Here is an 18,414-nt window from a genome sequence, read left to right as displayed (position 1 = left end):
GAATGGGCAAGGATTTCAGTCTCTAGATGTGCAAAGCTGGTAGAGACATACCCTAAAAGACTGGCAGCTGTAATTGCAGCAAAAGGTGGCTCTACAAAGTATTGACTCAGGGGGCTGAATAATTACGCACACCCCACTTTGCAGTTATTTATTTGTAAAAAATGTTTGGAATGATGTATGATTTTCGCTCCACTTCACACGTGTACACCACTTTGTATTGGTCTTTCACGTGGAATTCCAATAAAATTGATGCATGTTTGTGGCAGTAATGTGACAAAATGTGGAAAACTTCAAGGGGGCCGAATACTTGTGCAACCCACTGTATATCTACCATTCATGGGACCCTCAGGAAATCTTTACTGGACATCCTCCCCTTGAGAATGATGACCTTTTGGTGACCCCCCAGGGCCAGGAGGCTCATATACCAGAAATCATGTTATCAGTGTGGCATAACATAGGTGGCCACTGCAACACTTGCCTTGGAGGGGCGGACTCTGTATGAGAAAGAAGGAGGGAGGGTGAAAGTTGAGGCCTCCATAGCCTGGGGCTCCTCTGCATCTACAGTAGCTAGTGGGGTGTAGTGACATCTACTGATCAAAAGCACCTATCACATCAAAATATGTCTTCAGAGTGAAATAATTACAGGTTTCATAAAGATCAACAAACAGCCATTAGCAAAACCTTTGTGGGTATAATCCGATAAAAATCTCTCTATAAGGGCCATACCACACCAAAAGCGCTGTTATGAGCTTGGTCTTGTGATCGTGTTATAAGGTATATAAGACAGTTAAAGGACCGATGTCGTTAAAAATTGTAGAATTTAAAATACTGTAATAATAATAATCTAAACATTTGTATAGCACTTATCACTTGTCGGACTCAAAGCGCACAAGAGCTGCAGCCACTAAGGGGGCACCCTGTAGTGTTAGGGAGTCTTGCCTTGAACTCCTTACTGAATAGGTACTGACCCTAACCAGGATTTGAACCCTGGCTTTCCATGTCAAAGACAGTACCCCTTAACCAGTACACTATCCAGCCACTAGGACACTATCCGCATGTTTATGCATATGTATAAAATGTATATTTGTTTTAAAGTGAAAGACACTATTTTTTTTCTATGTCACTCTCACAATAGGTTGTAAAAATTTGAGAGGTCTGACAAATTTTGGACTAATCCATATCCTCATGGGGTATTTTCAGGGTATTCTTTATTTTTAAAAGCACTTACTAAATGACAGTAACTCAGTCCAACTTCCAAAATAGTGATCACTGTATGGGTAAGCGATTTTGGAGCGATTGTATTTCAATGTAAAGAATCATGAATTGTGAAAATCGCTTTTCACAAACTGTGAAAAATCGCAGGAAAATTGCTTTGCAAAACGCTATGGATTTTGTGATTCCAAGTGTGAATGTAACCAAAATTCTTGCAATTACTTTGGGAAAAGTGTGCTTGAAACCGCGTTCGTGCGCACATGGTGTAGTGTGAATTTGCCCTTAACAGATCCATCAGGCAGTGCGTGAAACTGCAAGCTCAGACTGGAAATTAGGCTGCGGAAGATATTTTCCCCCCTCAACACTAGAAGCTGATTGTAATTTTAAACCACATAAAAATGTAGCGTATCAAAGAAGCAAGCCAACCTTTATCTGATTCGGCAATTAACAACGCAGCAGTCAGTCAGTGGGCTGACCCAGTCAGGTATAATTATTGGTTTATGTGTACCAACCATCTGTCTATCCAAAATAAACTGGAGCTCAGACAAGAGATTGTGCAAGTAGCAGGTGTTGTGCATGTGACATGTTCTGTACCACGTCGGCACAGGTGCTTCCTCTGCTCATTCTCCAGTTTCACTAACGGGCCATTTATAGATGATGTGGTAGATTCATTGCAAGCAGCTCGTAGTATATTGTGAAGTTTACAACTAATTTTTAGAGTACACGTTTACATGTAAGATACGGTAATTGTCTGAAATAATGTTCAGTTTTACGTTAAATGCTCATGAGTCTAGCGCTAGTCACTCACATTACAGTCGGTTCATGCATTGTATCCGCAATCATATCCAATCAGTTTGGCTCACGCACTTAACATAGCTGTTAATCCCAAAGTGCTGTATAAATTATACGATTTAGCTTTAAGGCTGGTTTTGTACTTATTAGTAGCGGGACGAGCACCGCATTGCACCACAAAAACCAGTCTACATATGGCTATGCACCATTGTGGTGACGATAGGGTCATATGCTTAGCACCCCCCCACTCTGTGTTGTACTCCCTGTTGCTCTGTCATTTACACTTAGTACGTCGCCCAGTGACTTACACTGCTGCACAATCCATGTGGTAGGCACGGATCATGCGTCAACCTGCTGCAGACTTTGCGTTGGGAATGTGGCAGTTTGGATACTTCCAGTGCACCGCGTTAAGTGTGCAAGTCTCCATAGACTTGCATTGCCCTTGCGGCGGTGAAGCCTAAGGCGGGGCAACGCAAGCTGCAAGCGTAAAAGGGGCCTAAAACTGCATATTTTAGGTAAAAAAACAAAAACAAAACATGCCTATAGCTATATACAAGTATTTACAACAAACTGAATAAAGTGAGAAGAATGCTGGTATGGTAAAGAAATGTTCTGATGTTGAGTTCTTTTTTTGCATAGCCGGGAGAGCTAATTTCTTCACTCATGCTATGCATTATCTGAACCATGCGAATACATATTTGCATAAGTTAAACAATCACCAGCACTTCATCATGCCCTCAAGGCAACTGTTTTGGCAACTGCTTGTGGAACCTGAATTCGCCCTGTGGAATTAACATACAACATTTGTCTATACCTGTCAAGGCTTGTATCTCAGTGGAGGATATCAGCCTAATGTGATGTATATTAAAACACAGATAGAATACCAAATGCTTTAAATGATTATTTCGCAGATTTGGGTATTTTAAACGTGATCAATTTATTATACATATTTGTAACTGTAGTGTTTACATGCTTTAAAATTACAGAAAAACACATTGATTAGTTCCATGTATAGTAGGCTTGAGTATATAAAACATACCATATTTAACCACAATCGGAGAGTTGGTATTGATCTGAAGGCTTCATAACAAGTATACTTATAATTTTGGGAATCAGGCAGGACTTGTTGACCCGTCTCTTCATGGTTATACAAAGTGACATGGTGAGTTTCTTTTCCCCGAGTGGTGATTGACTTAGGTCCTTTACCAATGCCGTTATGTACTACAGTATAATCTCATTTTAGTAAACTCCAAGGTACCAGGAAAAGTGGTTTAGTATATCCGAAGTTTCTATATCAGAAGTTGTCCTACAAATGGCCCAGCATGCCCTGGTACATTTTCTGCCACAAAGGACCAACTCTGTCCTCCCATTGGAGGTACAGTTCACTTCACGCACTTGCCCATTTGATGGACCTTAGGGCTACATAGCCAGGCTGGACAAATTGCTGATCCAGCAATTTCACACTGACATACAGTATAACGCATGCACTGCCCACTTTTTATTATATCCATAGTCAGCATCACATAGGGGAAGTCTTGTAATGGAGATTGGCCAGGACCAGGAGAGGTAGTTTACTATACCCGAGTTTATTATAAAGAGATTATACTGTACTTATATTCTGTATATGTTATGGCCAGAACCAGAAGTCTGGCCACTTCCTCACTTGGCTAGCCCATTACTGAAATGGCCAAGATCCGGCCTGCATATTCCAGGCAGTCGATGAGTGAGGGGAGAGCAAAGCTACCAGTCCCCCTCCACCGCTAATCACTTCTGTGCATGGACGTAGCAATAGGGGGTGCAGAGGTTGCGACCGCATCGGGGCCCTTTGGAAAGAGGGGCCCTCCCTCAACCACAGTATTAGCTCTCTATTGGTCCTGCGCTCATAATAATCACTTCTATTGATACTTTGAATAGTAGTGATCATTAACAAGCTGTTCCCCATCCCCTTCTTGTAGTTGCCATTGGCAGGTCTTGGTGCGCCATATCAATAGTTATGTATAGAGTGCTTGGGGCCCACAGCTCCTTAGCTACACCACTGCTTCTGTGCCCCCTCTGTCACGCATCTCCTCTGTGCCCCTCTGCCACTCGACACCTCCATACCCTCTCTGCCGCTCATCACCTCCTTGCCTCCTCTGCCACTCATCACCTCCTTGCCTCCTCTGCCACTCGTCACCTCCGTATCCCCTCTGCAGCTCATCACCTCCTTGCCCCCTCTGCTGATTATCACCTCTGTGCCGCCTCTGCAGCTAGTCAACTCTGTGCCCTCTCTGCCGCTCGTCACTTCCATGCCCTCACTGCCACTCGTCTCCTTTGGGCCCTGTCTGCTGTTCGTCACCACTGTGCCCCCTCTGTCGCTTGTCACCTCCATGCCCCCTCTGCTGCTCGTCACCTTCGTGCCCCTTCTGAAGTGCCCTCTCTGCTTCTCTCCACTCAAATCAGACTGCCTCGGATGGTATAATCGGATTTTGGCTAGCACATATAGGCCAGTTTCCGAAAAGCAAGGCCAATTGCCACTTTAGCCGTGTTCTTCGGTTTCTGGCCATAACATATATATATACATAAAACTAAAGATGCCTCAGTGTGGGGATCAGGCTTTCTGCTGAGATTAATTCCTTCATTTTGTAAGCAAGACAAACAACATGTTAAAATACTTCAAATAAATATGAATGGTCAATTTAAGTGTGCAAACAAACATCAAACACAGTAAAAAATAAATCTACATTTCTGTCAATATCTATTCTGACCTTGTCTCAAGGAATAACTACTAGGAATAACTGATTTCACTGTATGAATTAATAACAGCTGGAGGTGTGCAGGTTGTGGCCTGGGTTGAGGGTATAGGTGAGTATAGCTGAGCAGACTGTGTGGCTGTTTCCTCCTCTGTAATTGGTGTAAGGTTTATGTATCACATGACCCTGGGGTATTGGCCAGCCTTCCCTTGTTATACAAGACCCTTTTCCCAGTTTGATTCTAAATGTACTTGAATGTAAAAATATTAATTTATAAAACGCTAAAAATTCATATTTTCCCTTTAGAGGGATGGAGTTAAACAAACAACATAGGCTCTCAGCTATACTTCAGCAAAGAGATACATACCAACATTTTTGAGATAAGAAAGCGTTACACTTAAGCCACACCCCTGCCACACCCCTAATCAGGCCCCTGCCACACCCCTAGTCACGCATACCATAAAGATTTCATAAGAAAAATATGTTGTTTTATAATTAAATCCACACTGGTTCTTTTTATCCTGGTTAATTTTCCTTTATATACATTTTAAAATAACAAATATATCAATTTATAAGGATAGGAATAAAATTGACAGTCAATTAAAACATTTTTCAGTAGAAAAATACATATATTTATATAGATCTGTACATCAGTCCTGAAAGAGGGACAAATGGGGAAGAAAGGTGGACAAGGTTCCTAAAGAGGGACTGTTCCTCTTAAAGAACGACAGTTGGCAGCTATAGCAAAGACCATGATCCATGCAAATAGAGGAGAGTTTCTACCCATAGGGCAATAGGAAGCTGCACATGGGGGATGGGGTGTATGAGGTTGCAGGGGCCCCCAGTAGTCCGTTAGCTCCCTCCGTGTCCACTGGTCCCTTCCGGGTTGCAGGCCACTGCGCATGCGTGGTCCCGTAGTTGGGAGAGTTAAACGCAACTACAGTTTTAACCAGCTGCTCATGCACAATTCGGTGGTGCACACAACTGGGTTCCACGCACGCGCAGGAGTCCCCAACTAGCTCAGTCAGGAACTTTACCGGGGCTGTCAGTGGCATAACAGAGCGGACCGGGAGGACAGCAAGGGAGCAGACGGAATTCAAGGGGCTGGAGGAAGCCCCAGGTAAGTATAAATCCTTTTGCTTTCATTGTCTTAGGTACACTTTGTCTTATTTGACATTATAGCAGATAATTATTTTTTTTTTAGATCCAGGTTTTCTGTGTGAAATCCCAAAGAGCGATACTTGGAGATCTCTGGAGAGGCCTTAGGAATTGAGGACTATTGGCCCTTTAGTTTCTTCTTCTGCTAGTGTTGGAAGGCAGAGTACAACTTGGTTACATATGATTCATGGGCAGACATTTATGTGCCAGTGTCACAGAGTGCCATGCAGAATTAGAGACCATAAGGAGGACATGTAAAGATCTACACATAGGCCTGTGTGTCTTCAGTGGCCTCCTGTGCATCCGTTTCAGTGCTCAGGAATTTTTCTGGATTTCTTTTTATTGGCAGTACATTGTCAGAACGTTCTTCTGGTTCCCTCTGACAAGTAGAACAGGAGGTCTCAGGTCTTGGGACAGAGTCTCCAGCCAGGCCATATACAAAGCACTGGGGCACTTCCCTTTCCTGGCAATAGGCATTGTGCTGAAACATACGACACATGATCACAGATGTTAATGACCCAGGAAATCATGCAAATGCAGAAGCTACAAGTGCTGGATAAGCAAGTGTAGTAAATATCACAGAAATCACAGCCCTGTTCTCAACAGTCTTTACTATGCTAAAAAGATAGGTTGCAGCACAATTTTAAAAACAATTAAAACACAGACTGCTGAGGAGTGCTCCAGATCTAATATAATTTATACTTTTTATTGCCAGCCAGTCCAAATAAATTGGGGTTTTGCTTTTAAGTGCAGCAGCACCCCTCCTATTCCGCGTGCTGTCCCCTCTTCCATGTGTATCATCCCTGTACTGCAGAGCCTCCCATTCCATGTGCTGCCCCCTATTCCATGTGTATCATCCCTGTACTGCAGCTCCTCCCATTCCATGTGCCGCCTCCTCTTCCATGTGCATCATCCCTGTACTGCTGACCCTCCCATTCCATGTGCTGTCCCCTCTTCCATGTGTATCATCCCTGTACTGCAGCCCCTCCCAATCCATGTGCCGCCCCCTCTTCCATGTGCATCATCCCTGTACTGCAGCCACTCCCATTCCATGTGCTGTCCCCTCTTCCATGTGCATCATCCCTGTACTGCAACCCCTTCCATTCCATGTGCTGTCCCCTCTTGCATGTGCATCATCCCTGTACTGCAGCCCCTCCCATTCCATGTGCTGTCCCCTCTTCCATGTGCATCATCCCTGTACTGCAGATGCTTTCTTTCATGCACAGCTTTCTTGGACATCAGCTTCCCTTTTCATGTGTTGCTCCCTATTTGCAGCCTTTTCTTTCATATGTAGCAACCCCTATTTCATGTCCAGGTGCCCCCTTGAGCTGCATCTGCCCAAGGCCCGGGCCTTGGTGGCCTTTCCAGAAATTCAGCCCTGACTGTCTGCAGCCAATAATATGGTTCCCATATATTACTCAGGTAGATTGAAGCTTTAGATAGATCCCTTCCTGATTGAATCTGTTTGCTAGCAGTATAGTGCAAACAGATTTCCAATAGATTTCATCAGGAAATCTGTGCAGACACCTCCGCCTGCCATGCCCCCCAGGTCTCCCTCATGTAATGTTTACCACCCCCGACCATGGTGAGTGTGGAAGTGGTGCTTAGCGGCCGCTGCTAAGACTCCTTCAGTACTCTTCATCACTGCCAGGTGTCCTGATGGTAGTACAGAAGTCTCAGGACACCGGAAGGGGGACACCGGTGGAGAGGTATGCTAAGTACCACTTCCACATTCACCATGGGCCCGGGGTTACAAATATTACACATGGGGAGACCAGCCCCTACTGTTGGCCACATGCTTAGAGGGGCCCACAGCAGTAATAGGGGGAACACAGGACAGTCAGGGAGGCCCAGTGGTGTAGCAATAGTGGGTGCAGAGGTAGCGACCACATCGGGGCCCTTGGGCCAGAGGGGCCCCCGAAGGGTCCACCCTCTATCACAGTATTAGCTCTCTATTTGGCCTGTGCTGGTAATCACATCTATTGATGCTTTGAATAGTAGTAATCATTAGCACACTATTCCCCATCCCCTTTTTGCAACTCTGACGCTGTAGTTGCCATTGGCAGGTTTTGGTGCACCATATTAATTGTTATGTACGGAGTGCTTAGGGAGGCCCATGTAAAACTTACACCGGGTCCCATAGTTCCTTAGCTACGCCACTGGAGAGGCTTCTGGACTATCCTGAGGCTTCACTCATCGAACTAGATTTCTTCAGATATGACAGATTTCAGGTATGCTTTAAATTGTTGTACTTTAAAGTGTGGCTGTTCCTCCCACTTGACATTCACTTGTAGTTTCACAAAAGGCACAGTGTACTGCAGACAACCTATTCACTGATTATATAATGGCACCTTGCCTGGGCCACCTCTCAGAAACACAATGGCTGAAGCGTGGAGTGAAAGGTTTTCCTCATCTCTGGCTGAGACTTTTCTCCTCTGGAATAAAGAGGCTGAGCAAACAACATGCAACATTCATATTTGATTTTCCAGTCTCCCAGTACACACTGAGAATATCCTGTTCAAACTGCACACCAAGAAATCCAAAAGCCTTGAAGCAAACCTGGAACGGACCAAACGTGAAAACAAAACAATGCGGGGTGCTCTTTTACCAACTACTTTGCACCGTTTGCTGTCCCTTGGGTCTCTCCCGTTCCCCATTTTACCCTGCTCCTCCACTACATCCGAGGTGCTCGCTGCTGTGAACTCGCAAAGTCCAGTATAAGGAATCCCTCATGCACAAGTGATTCCTGTAACTGGGCATGCCTGGTTCATGAACTTGTGTATACCGAAGATGTGTGAATTCACATTTACTGGGCATGCCCAGTTCGGATTTCATACATATCCAGTACATAGTCAGCTAGGGCTCTTCTTGTATAGTTTATTCAACTGCCTGGCAGTAATTAAACATAACAAAAACAGAGAATGGGACAGACATTGGCAACCACACAACCTGAAAGTTATTGGAGCGCCCACTATTTTTTAAGGGGAAGATTCACCTTCATGTACACTTTAAAGCAAATGTGTGTCAGGGCTGGGACCCACTTTTTTGAGCATTTAGGGATTTCTTTCAATCGCTAGTGATTTCCCTAAACGCTCTGCCAATGTAAATGAATGTGACAGATTCCACTAGAGCGATTGTGATTAGGCAAATCGCAATTGCAGGACATGCAGCATTTTGGAAGCGTTTCCATTCTAATGTATAAGAGCAGAGAAATCGCTCCCAAAATTGCTTGCAAAGTGCTACCACAAATCACTAGCGATTACGATAGCGCTTTGTAGCGAGTCCCAGGCCTCACACGATACACAGTGTCCACTGTAACACAAGAGGAAGGTAGCAGGTGCTTCTGAGTACATTTTAAAAAGGCGCTGCAGAAAAATGGCACAGGGGGATTGCCGATAATGACAGCTTGCTCAGAAATGTCCTAAAACATTAAATAACCTCAGTAACAAGATGTCATTACCGGCATCTCTCATACATTACCTGGTCCCGGCGATCGGGAGCCAGTTTGCAGGAGTCCTGCAGCCAGCCAATCGCCATGTGGGGACTGAAGCCGCATGGTGATTGGCTGTCTGTAGGACAGAAAGTGGAGAAGACGCAATCACCGGGACCAGGTAATGTTTACCTATACCTCTGCCTACTCTCACATTGAACCATCCCTCTACCTACGCATAAACCTAACCACTCCAACCTTCCTGCTTAACCCTGGAATTCTTCACCCTTGATGCCTAACTCTGGACTACTCCACCCCCGCTGCCTAACACTAACCCCCTGCCTGTTCTCTAGGCGGCAATAGTATAAGCCACATCTAGCGGCAAGAAGGTTAAATTATGCTGCCTGATAAATAGCAAGCACTATAGTATAACCTCCTTGCCGCTAATCGTGCCCATGGTGGCGCCATGTTTATAGGCACTTGTACAGCGCTATTTTTATTTGCTCCGGGTGCTTTTGGCTTCTGGGACAGGCAGGGATGGAAGTCTGGAGGGACAGTCCTGTGGTTTAACAACAATAGGTTTTATTTGTGCTGTACAAACTATATGCAACTATTTACAATATATACTGGAAAATAAACATTGACAAAACCTTGCAACTGGATGGACCACTATCTAAACACTGAGAAATCCTCTTTACACAAGAAAAGTTTAATAATTGTCTTGGGCCCAGAAAACTCAAATACTGGATAGCAGTCTTTTTAGCACAGCCTGTGTGCTCTCTCTGATCAGGCTGCACTATCTACAGAAACTAAAGATCCTGGATAACACAGTAGAATTCACCTTTTTTTTGAATATAAGACGCTCCGGACTATAAGACGCACCTAGGCTTAGAGTACAAAAACCAGGGGAAAAAAATATACTAAACCTGGTGCGTCCATGGTCCAGGAGCATCTTGTCGATGTTCTCCCCCTCAATTGTTTACCTCTTGTGTTCCCCTTGTTCCTCTTTATCCCCATGTGTCCTCCTCTGTCTCCATTGTGTCCTCCTCTGTCCCCATTGTGTCCTTCTGTGTCCTCTATTGCCTCCTTGTGTCCACCTCCATGCCCTTTGTGTCCTTCTGGGCACTCTATTACCCCCTGGCCCTTGTGTCCTTTTCTGTGTCCCTCTGAAAACGCACTGCTGCACACATTTTGAGCTGTCTCATATAGTATAGTTGAATGGGCTCATTTTTTCAAAAGAGAGCAACACAGGTTCCATGAGTTTGTGTAAAACACACGGCCACTTGCGTTGCAGAGCAATGCAATGGTGTGCTCAGGCCCTTATTAGGTTGATTGGAGCCTACCCTACTTCCTACCCTCTATCCTCTGTAATCACTAAAGGTGTATGCAGGGACAGGATCGCAAGCTATTCACACCAATCACCCTCCATTATGGATCATACCAATCTGTCCTCAGGGACAGGGTTGGAATCAAAATGTACGGGATAGGGAGAAATGGTTGGAGATTCTGCTCAACTATTTGCCACCCAGTCATTGTGTAAGAGGAGGCTAAAATTGAAAACTAAACAAGGAAGAGGGTAGATGTTGTCCGAGAAAGCTGTACATGAAAGGGGGAGGTTGATGTACATAGATGATACACATGGAAGACTGCACATGAAAGGGGACAGGGGCTGCTGCACATGGAAAGGTGGTGGTGGTGGGGGGGTGCTACAAGAAAGATTGTGCGTAGTAGAAAAGTACAAATTTTGCCTCATTGTCAGCCACTTACCAATTACCCAGTCTTTACATCGGCCCAGTTTACCAGCAGTGTACACCTTGGATTGTTTGCATATAGTGATGGGTGGAGTTTGAGGTGGCAGGTTTTTTTTTTACATCTATATGTTCCGTGATGTAAATCCAATTCTGGTTGCATGTACGTAGCCATAGAAAGGTACACTAAAGCTGCAGATTACTAAATAGGGCACAATAATGACTATACACAGTGGTGTAACTACAATTCATGGCGCCCCACAACGAAATTTTGATGGGCCCCCCGATAGTCACACCCCTTCCCTTGCCTCCCCTTGGCGTCCTTCAACCCTTTGGGGCCCATCTGGGGCCCATCTCACAAGGGCCATAAAACAAGTTTGGCCATCATGATCTTCAAACCCATAACAACTGTAGCCACAAAAACACCTGATCTGAAGGAATAGTCCCCTGAATCAGAGGAAGGGAAGGTTAGTAGTCGGGGGTCCCCACAGCTCTGGGCCCCCCTGCAATCAAAAGTGCTGCTCCCCCCTAGTTACGCCCCTGTACACAAGACTGTGCATGTTCCCCAATGTAGATAACAGAATAATTTGGAGGCTCCCCAGTAGGCACTGAATGGCTGGATGTGGCCAACTTGCTGCAGATTGGGCACTGCTGATATAAACGATGTACTAATGATAAAGTATGGCAACTGAGAAAACTGGATGTCTTATAGGAATTGTGTATCATACTCACATGACGATAAGAGCAGCATCCCGGGAATAATCCAGCAGCACCTCATTTAACCTGATTTGCCTCAAAGACTGCAGAGGAAAAAACAATGAAGAAATGTCATTTCTGATTCACTTAGCCCTATGTATTTTCAAAATGTGAATAATGGCCTAACATATCAGCAATGCAAGAAAGGAGGTCTTAGCTATAGAATAATAACCACATATAATAATAATGCATTTGAATGTGGACATGAAAAGGAATAAGTTCGAGAAATGCCATGAAAATGAATAACGACCCTTCTATTTCACGGGAGGCTTGCATATACCTTAACGGTGCTTCTGGCACTCAGCACAGACGTTGGAAAGGCAGCCCCCCTATTAGTCACATCTGAGCGCAGCCGTGCTCTGACGCAACAAGTTGAGGTTTTATGTCATTGATTAATGCCACTGCGTGTCAAACAATGTTACGTGGTGTTACAAACGATGCAATCTGGGCGGCACCAACAAGGCGGTGCCTAAAGGTGTGAAGGCAGGAAATTATATTACAGAAAACTGACATTAAAATCGAGCTATAAGCTTCACAAAACACATTTTGTGTATGTATAACTTGATTCCCACAACACTGCTAATGTTACAAATACATAAGAAAAGTATTGCATTCACTAACCCACTAAAATTGATAGGTTTGAGAACCCTGGGAGTAGTAGATATGGTTCGTCAGCACTTGCAGACATGAGTAGTGATGGACACAAATTCAAAGTTGTTATAAGTAGTTTCTGAACGGTATAGCAGGCACAGAAGAAAAGTGGTAGGGGGACTTGGTGGACTGCAAACTTCAAGTTATTTTACAGATTTTCAATAGGGTTTAAGTCTGGTCTCTGACTAGGCCACCCTGCTCCAGAAAAACAAACACACAACAGGATGCTGACACTTCCATGCCTAATGTATGGTATGGTTAGGCTATATATCGTTTGGTGTTTGGCTAAGTACGCAAGTAGTGTATTGCATGTGACCATAGAAACTTGCACCCTACCCCTTGGCATTGGTACTGGCAATGCTGCTTTACCGATAGTTAGTGCTTTAGGCCCCTTATCTGTCTTAACTCATGATTTATCTCTCCTTATCTGCTTATCTCATGAATTACAGTATTTTTCCTTAAGGTAGCCGTACATCAAGTGATGATGGGCAGATTCGACCTAGAGACAAATCTCTCTCTAATCAAATCTGATTAGAGAGAGATCTGTCGGCTGCCGATACAATGCAGGCCAATTTCAGATCAATTTCATGCTGAAATCGATCCAGAATCGGCCTTGTGATGCCGCATCCGACCACCTCCACGCCCCAGTGCTTTTCCCTAATGTTAAATGTCCTCCCGGTGCCTCGTGCATGTTATACATTACCTGTCCATGACCTCCGCTTGTCCCTGCTGGCTCTGGGTGCACTATATTCTTCATACAAGTGTGCCACGTGGTTGCCTAGTAACGTGGCCACATGTATGACGTCTGACGTCATATGCGCACCCTTACAAGAAAACCACATGGGGCGTGCGTGTATGTAGAGCGGATTGCGCCCGGAGCAGCGGAGGACAAGCGGAGGCTGTGGATAGGTAATGTATAACATGCACGGGGCACCAGGGGGACACTTAACATTAGGGTGGACAGCGCCAGGGGTTTCATCGATCTACCAAAATTGCACATTGTTACCAACGCGTACCCGATCAAGCAAGGTGGCCCAACATCTTGCAGCATGCGCAATCGACTTATGCAACCAATTTTGTCCTGAAATTGGTCGCATTGTCGGTCGTGCATGCACTTGGCGGCACCGATTTTCATTTGATTATAATAATCAAATCGGATGGTCGATCAGCCGCCAAGTCGTCTGATGTATGGCTACCTTTACAGTTGAAAAATAAGCAAGAGCAAGGTAAGATAATGCAGAGACAGAGTTAGTGACTCCACCTCAGTCCAAAAAATAGAGAATATGGGCACATTGAACCTTGGCACAAAAATACAAACATAAGTAACATAAGTAACCATCTCATTCAGACCTTGGGCCTGTTCCTCTTGACTTCCTCATCTGATATCTTCCAGGGACAATCACGCCTCAACTCATTTACTAGAAGTTCTTCTTTGAAGCCATCATTCAGCATGTATGGAGCAATGAGATCATCAAAGCGCTTCACGCTGTCAGCAGAAACAGGACATTTATGGGACAGTTGATTATTACATGGTCATCAGCTGTGTCCTGTACTGAAATATCTTTAAATTTAAACTTATAGTAACAGTAATTATTTCAGTTCAGCTCTACAAATTTCTAAAATGAATGCCACACATTATTTTAAATTGCTTAACTTGTATACCACATTTTTCCACAGGTTTACGGTAAATGATGAAAACCAGGAAAAAATTCTAAACCTGGTGCATCTTCATAGTGCACGGGCGTCTCAAAGAGGGTGTCATGGAGAGGGGCGCCAGTAACAATAAAGATGGGACAAAAGACAGGGAGGAGTAGAAAACAGGCTGGCCCCTTTGCGTATCCATCCCGACCAGGTGGGATTCATCCCAGGAAAAGAGGAGAGGGACAACACCATTCATACCCTTACCCTTAAAGAGTAACTGTAGGGCATAAAATCAAAAATCAATTCTTTATTTTTATCTGGTAAACAAGTAATAAGGATGCTAATCAGGCAATCCAAAAGTTAAAATCACTATTACTTTTCTTGTTGATTAATTATCATTCCCCAGTTTACATGGCTCTTATTTGGTACACAAAAGAGAAGTTGCAAGGCATGCTGGGCTGTCTTTTTTTGCTTCTCTACTTCCCCTCAGACTTAACTAATGCAGCCTGATTGGCTGAAGCCTCTTTCCCTCCTGTTTTCCCCTCCCACACCTCTGTTCCTCTCTGATTGGTCAAAATTTCTCAGGCTGAAACAATGCACTTTCTGTAGTGAAGGGCGGGCAAATCAGGCAGAGGAGACTAAGGGCAGATATTACATCAGTGCTGGCTTCAAAATAGCCACAGTAAATATGGAACCTGTCTAGAATAGGATTCTCTACTCCAGCAGACGCTGGAGTGATACGTAGAGGGCGCACTTCTTCTGCGTAGACTCGCCCGACTGACGGAAGTGCAGGGACCCGGTATTGGAGCTGCAGGTAAGACTGAGGATGGCGGCGTGGGAACGATCCGTGCGTATGGGGCTGGAGAAAGCCCAAGGTATGTATAAAACGTTTTGTTTAATCCAGCTCTGAGTCCCTTTAAGGCAAACACTAAACTCTTCTGGGCTTGATGCACAGAGCTGGATCCAGTTTAAACATTTTGTTATGTCCCAGGGCCCAAGAGCGGTTTTTAATAGGCCCCTTATCACATTTGATCAGACGTATCTAGGGGAGGGTTTACTCCGTGGCACAGTCTCATTGATGTACTTTCTTCTGAATAGCTCGAATTCCCCTACAAGGCCAAATGGGAGGCAGATCTTGGTACACACTTTAGTGACAAGCAATGGCGTAAGATTCTAGTTTTTTTCTCACAAATCTTCTATCTCCTCGAGGAGCCAGGAGGAAGGGAACAAATTCTCACACGGTGGTATTTGGTGGTATTCCATGCCATGTTTCCTGATTCTTCTCATTTACAGTGGGTTGCAAAAGTATTCGGCCCCCTTGAAGTTTTCCACATTTTGTCATATTACTGCCAGAAACATGCATCAATTTTATTGGAATTCCACATGAAAGACCAACACAAAGTGGTGTACACATGAGAGGTGGAACGAATATCATACATGATTCCAAACATTTTTTACAAATCAATAACTGCAAAGTGGTGTGTGCATAATGATTCGGCCCCCTTTGATCTGAGTGCAGTCAGTTGCCTATAGACATTGCCTGATGAGTGCTAATGACTAAATAGAGTGCACCTGTGTGTAATCTAATGTCAGTACAAATACAGCTGCTCTGTGAGGGCCTCAGAGGTCATCTAAGAGAATATTGGGAGCAACAACACCGTAAAGTCCAAAGAACACACAAGACAGGTCAGAGATCAAGTTATTGAGAAATTTAAAGCAGGCTTAGGCTACAAAAAGATTTCCAAAGCCTTGAACATCCCACGGAGCACTGTTCAAGCGATCATTTAGAAATGGAAGGAGTATGGCACAACTGTACACCTAACAAGACAAGGCCATCCACCTAAACTCACAGGCCGAACAAGGAGAGCGCTGATCAGAAATGCAGTCAAGAGGCCCATGGTGACTCTGGACGAGCTGCAGAGATCTACAGCTCAGGTGGGAGACTCTGTCCATAGGACAACTATTAGTCATGCACTGTACAAAGTTGGCCTTCATGGAAGAGTGGCAAGAAGAAAGGCATTGTTAACAGAAAGCGTAAGAAGTCCCATTTGCAGTTTGCCACAAGCCATGTCGGGGACACAGCAACCATGTGGAAGAAAGACCTAATGGAACTTTTTGGCCAAAATGCAAAACGCTATGTGTGGCAGAAAACTAACACTGCACATCACTCTGAACAGTGAACACACCATCCCCACTGTCAAATATGGTGGTGGCAGCATCATGCTCGGGGGGTGCATCTCTTCAGCAGGGACAGGGAAGCTGGTCAGAGTTGATGGGAAGATGGATGGAGCCAAATACAGGGCAAACTTGGAAGAAAACGTCTTGGAGACTGCAAAAGACTTGAGACTGGGGTGGAGGTTCACCTTCCAGCAGGACAATGACCCTAAACATAAAGCCAGGGCAACAATGGAATGGTTTAAAACAAAACATATCTATGTGTTAGAATAGCCCAAAGTCCAGATCTAAATCCAATCGAGAATCTGTGGCAAGATCTGAAAACTGCTGTTCACAAACGCTGTCCATCTAATCTGACTGAGCTGGAGCTGTTTTGCAAAGAAGAATGGGCAAGGATTTCAGTCTCTAGATGTGCAAAGCTGGTAGAGACATACCCTAAAAGACTGGCAGCTGTAATTGCAGCAAAAGGTGATTCTACAAAGTATTGACTCAGGGGGCCGACTAATTACGCACACTTCACTTTGCAGTTATTTATTTGTAAAAAATGTTTGGAATGATGTATGATTTTCGATCCACTTCTGACGTGTACACCACTTTGTATTGGTCTTTCACGGGGAATTCTAATAAAATTGATTCCAGTTTGTGGCAGTAATGTGACAAAATGTGGAAAACTTCAAGGGGGCCGAATACTTTTGCAACCCACTGTATGTTGGAGATGTGGTCTTGAGACAGGGATTTTGCTACATACTTTCTGGTTCTGCTCCAAACTTAAGAGACCTTAATGCACAAGCTAACGGACTTCCCTCCTCGTGACAGACCACAGACCTACCTACGGTGCAAGACTGGCTCAGTGAAGTAGACTGGGTTAAAAAAAAAATGGACAGTGCTCCCCATATAAGTGGCCATATAAGTGTGGAAATAAGTGGCCATTTTCCACATTTTGACCCTATTCAGGGAAAGCAGGAACAATTTTTGAAAACTTGGTTTAGCTGGTTTGAGTTTAAGGAGTCCTCACTGTATTTGTCTCTCATGTCCGCCTAAGTGATGCTTATCGAAGTACACAGATGAGAAGTCCCAGGGCTCACAGTTACTACCCCTGTGGCATTCTGGGAGAATACTACATCTTTGGGAAGTCCCTGCCCTCTTTCTTTCTTTCTTTCTTTCTTTCTTTCTTTCTTTCTTTCTTTCTTTCTTTCTTTCTTTCTTTCTTTCTTTCTTTCTTTCTTTCTTTCTCTCTTTCTTTCTTTCTTTCTTTCTCTCTTTCTTTCTCTCTTTCTTTCTCTCTTTCTTTCTCTCTCTCTCTTTCTTTCTTTCTTTCTTTCTTTCTTTCTCTTTCTTTCTTTCTTTCTCTCTTTCTTTCTCTCTTTCTTTCTTTCTTTCTTCTTGTTATTTCTCCTTACTCATTTTGTATTTTCTTTATATTTAGGCTGGTTATTTTTGTATTATGCGGGTTTTATATAGCAAGTTTCTGTGCCCTCTGTTTTTATTTATCAAGGCCTAGGGGCACCTTGGTGTAGGGATCCTAGCGGGCCCAAAGTTACCTTCTGGTTTCTTTGTGTAATACAGTGGGTGCATTGTTCTTTCAGCTAACAGGTCGTGGAATATCTCATTGAACGATCTATCAGAAATCGATTTTTATCAAATCTATAGATCGATTTCGATGAGATTTGATCTGACAGGATGGAAAATCTAGGTCGATCTGCTGCTGGCAGCAGATCGATGGCCCAAAGAGTTACGTTGGATCTAATGGTCCAATAATGCATTTAGATCGATTTCCAATAGATTTCATTCTGAAATATATTGGTAATCTATTCCTAGTGTGTGGCACACATCAGATAGATTCCTGTCAAATTCGACTTGACAGGCATCTGACAGAAATCTATCAGATGGTCGAATCTGCTGCAAATCTTTAAGTGTATGGCCACCTTTAAGCAAGACGCCCAGCTAGCCATCAAGGGCCCTTGATGCATTTTTTTCTATTATGCTAAAGCAGGGATCACATGCAAAGCTGCATACAAAATACACATGCGGAAATGTATATAATGATAGTATACGGTGCTGCACCTGCATTACTTTCCCACACAACGCATGCGGTTTTACATTGAGATCAATAACTACTGTA

The 18,414-nt window shown here is 44.1% G+C and overlaps 1 protein-coding gene across 1 annotated transcript in view; it reads right to left on the bottom strand.

Moving 5' to 3' along the window:
- Nucleotides 1-3,842: 3,842 nt before the first annotated feature.
- The window catches only part of SLC12A3 (solute carrier family 12 member 3), a 126,385-nt gene continuing 111,813 nt past the window's right edge, over nt 3,843-18,414 (bottom strand). The window contains exons 24-26 of the mRNA XM_068261095.1: nt 13,827-13,962; nt 11,802-11,869; nt 3,843-6,372 (exon numbers count right to left, since the gene is read on the bottom strand). Of these exons, the coding sequence (XP_068117196.1) occupies nt 6,231-6,372; nt 11,802-11,869; nt 13,827-13,962 (346 nt within the window). The 3' untranslated portion in view covers nt 3,843-6,230. The remainder of the gene's footprint in view (nt 6,373-11,801; nt 11,870-13,826; nt 13,963-18,414) is intronic.

This window comes from Hyperolius riggenbachi, chromosome 11, assembly GCF_040937935.1.
Source record: "Hyperolius riggenbachi isolate aHypRig1 chromosome 11, aHypRig1.pri, whole genome shotgun sequence".
Taxonomy (NCBI): Eukaryota; Metazoa; Chordata; class Amphibia; order Anura; family Hyperoliidae; genus Hyperolius; species Hyperolius riggenbachi.
The sequence above is the reverse complement of the archived record's forward strand: the minus strand, read 5'-3'. Positions and strand labels throughout refer to the sequence as shown.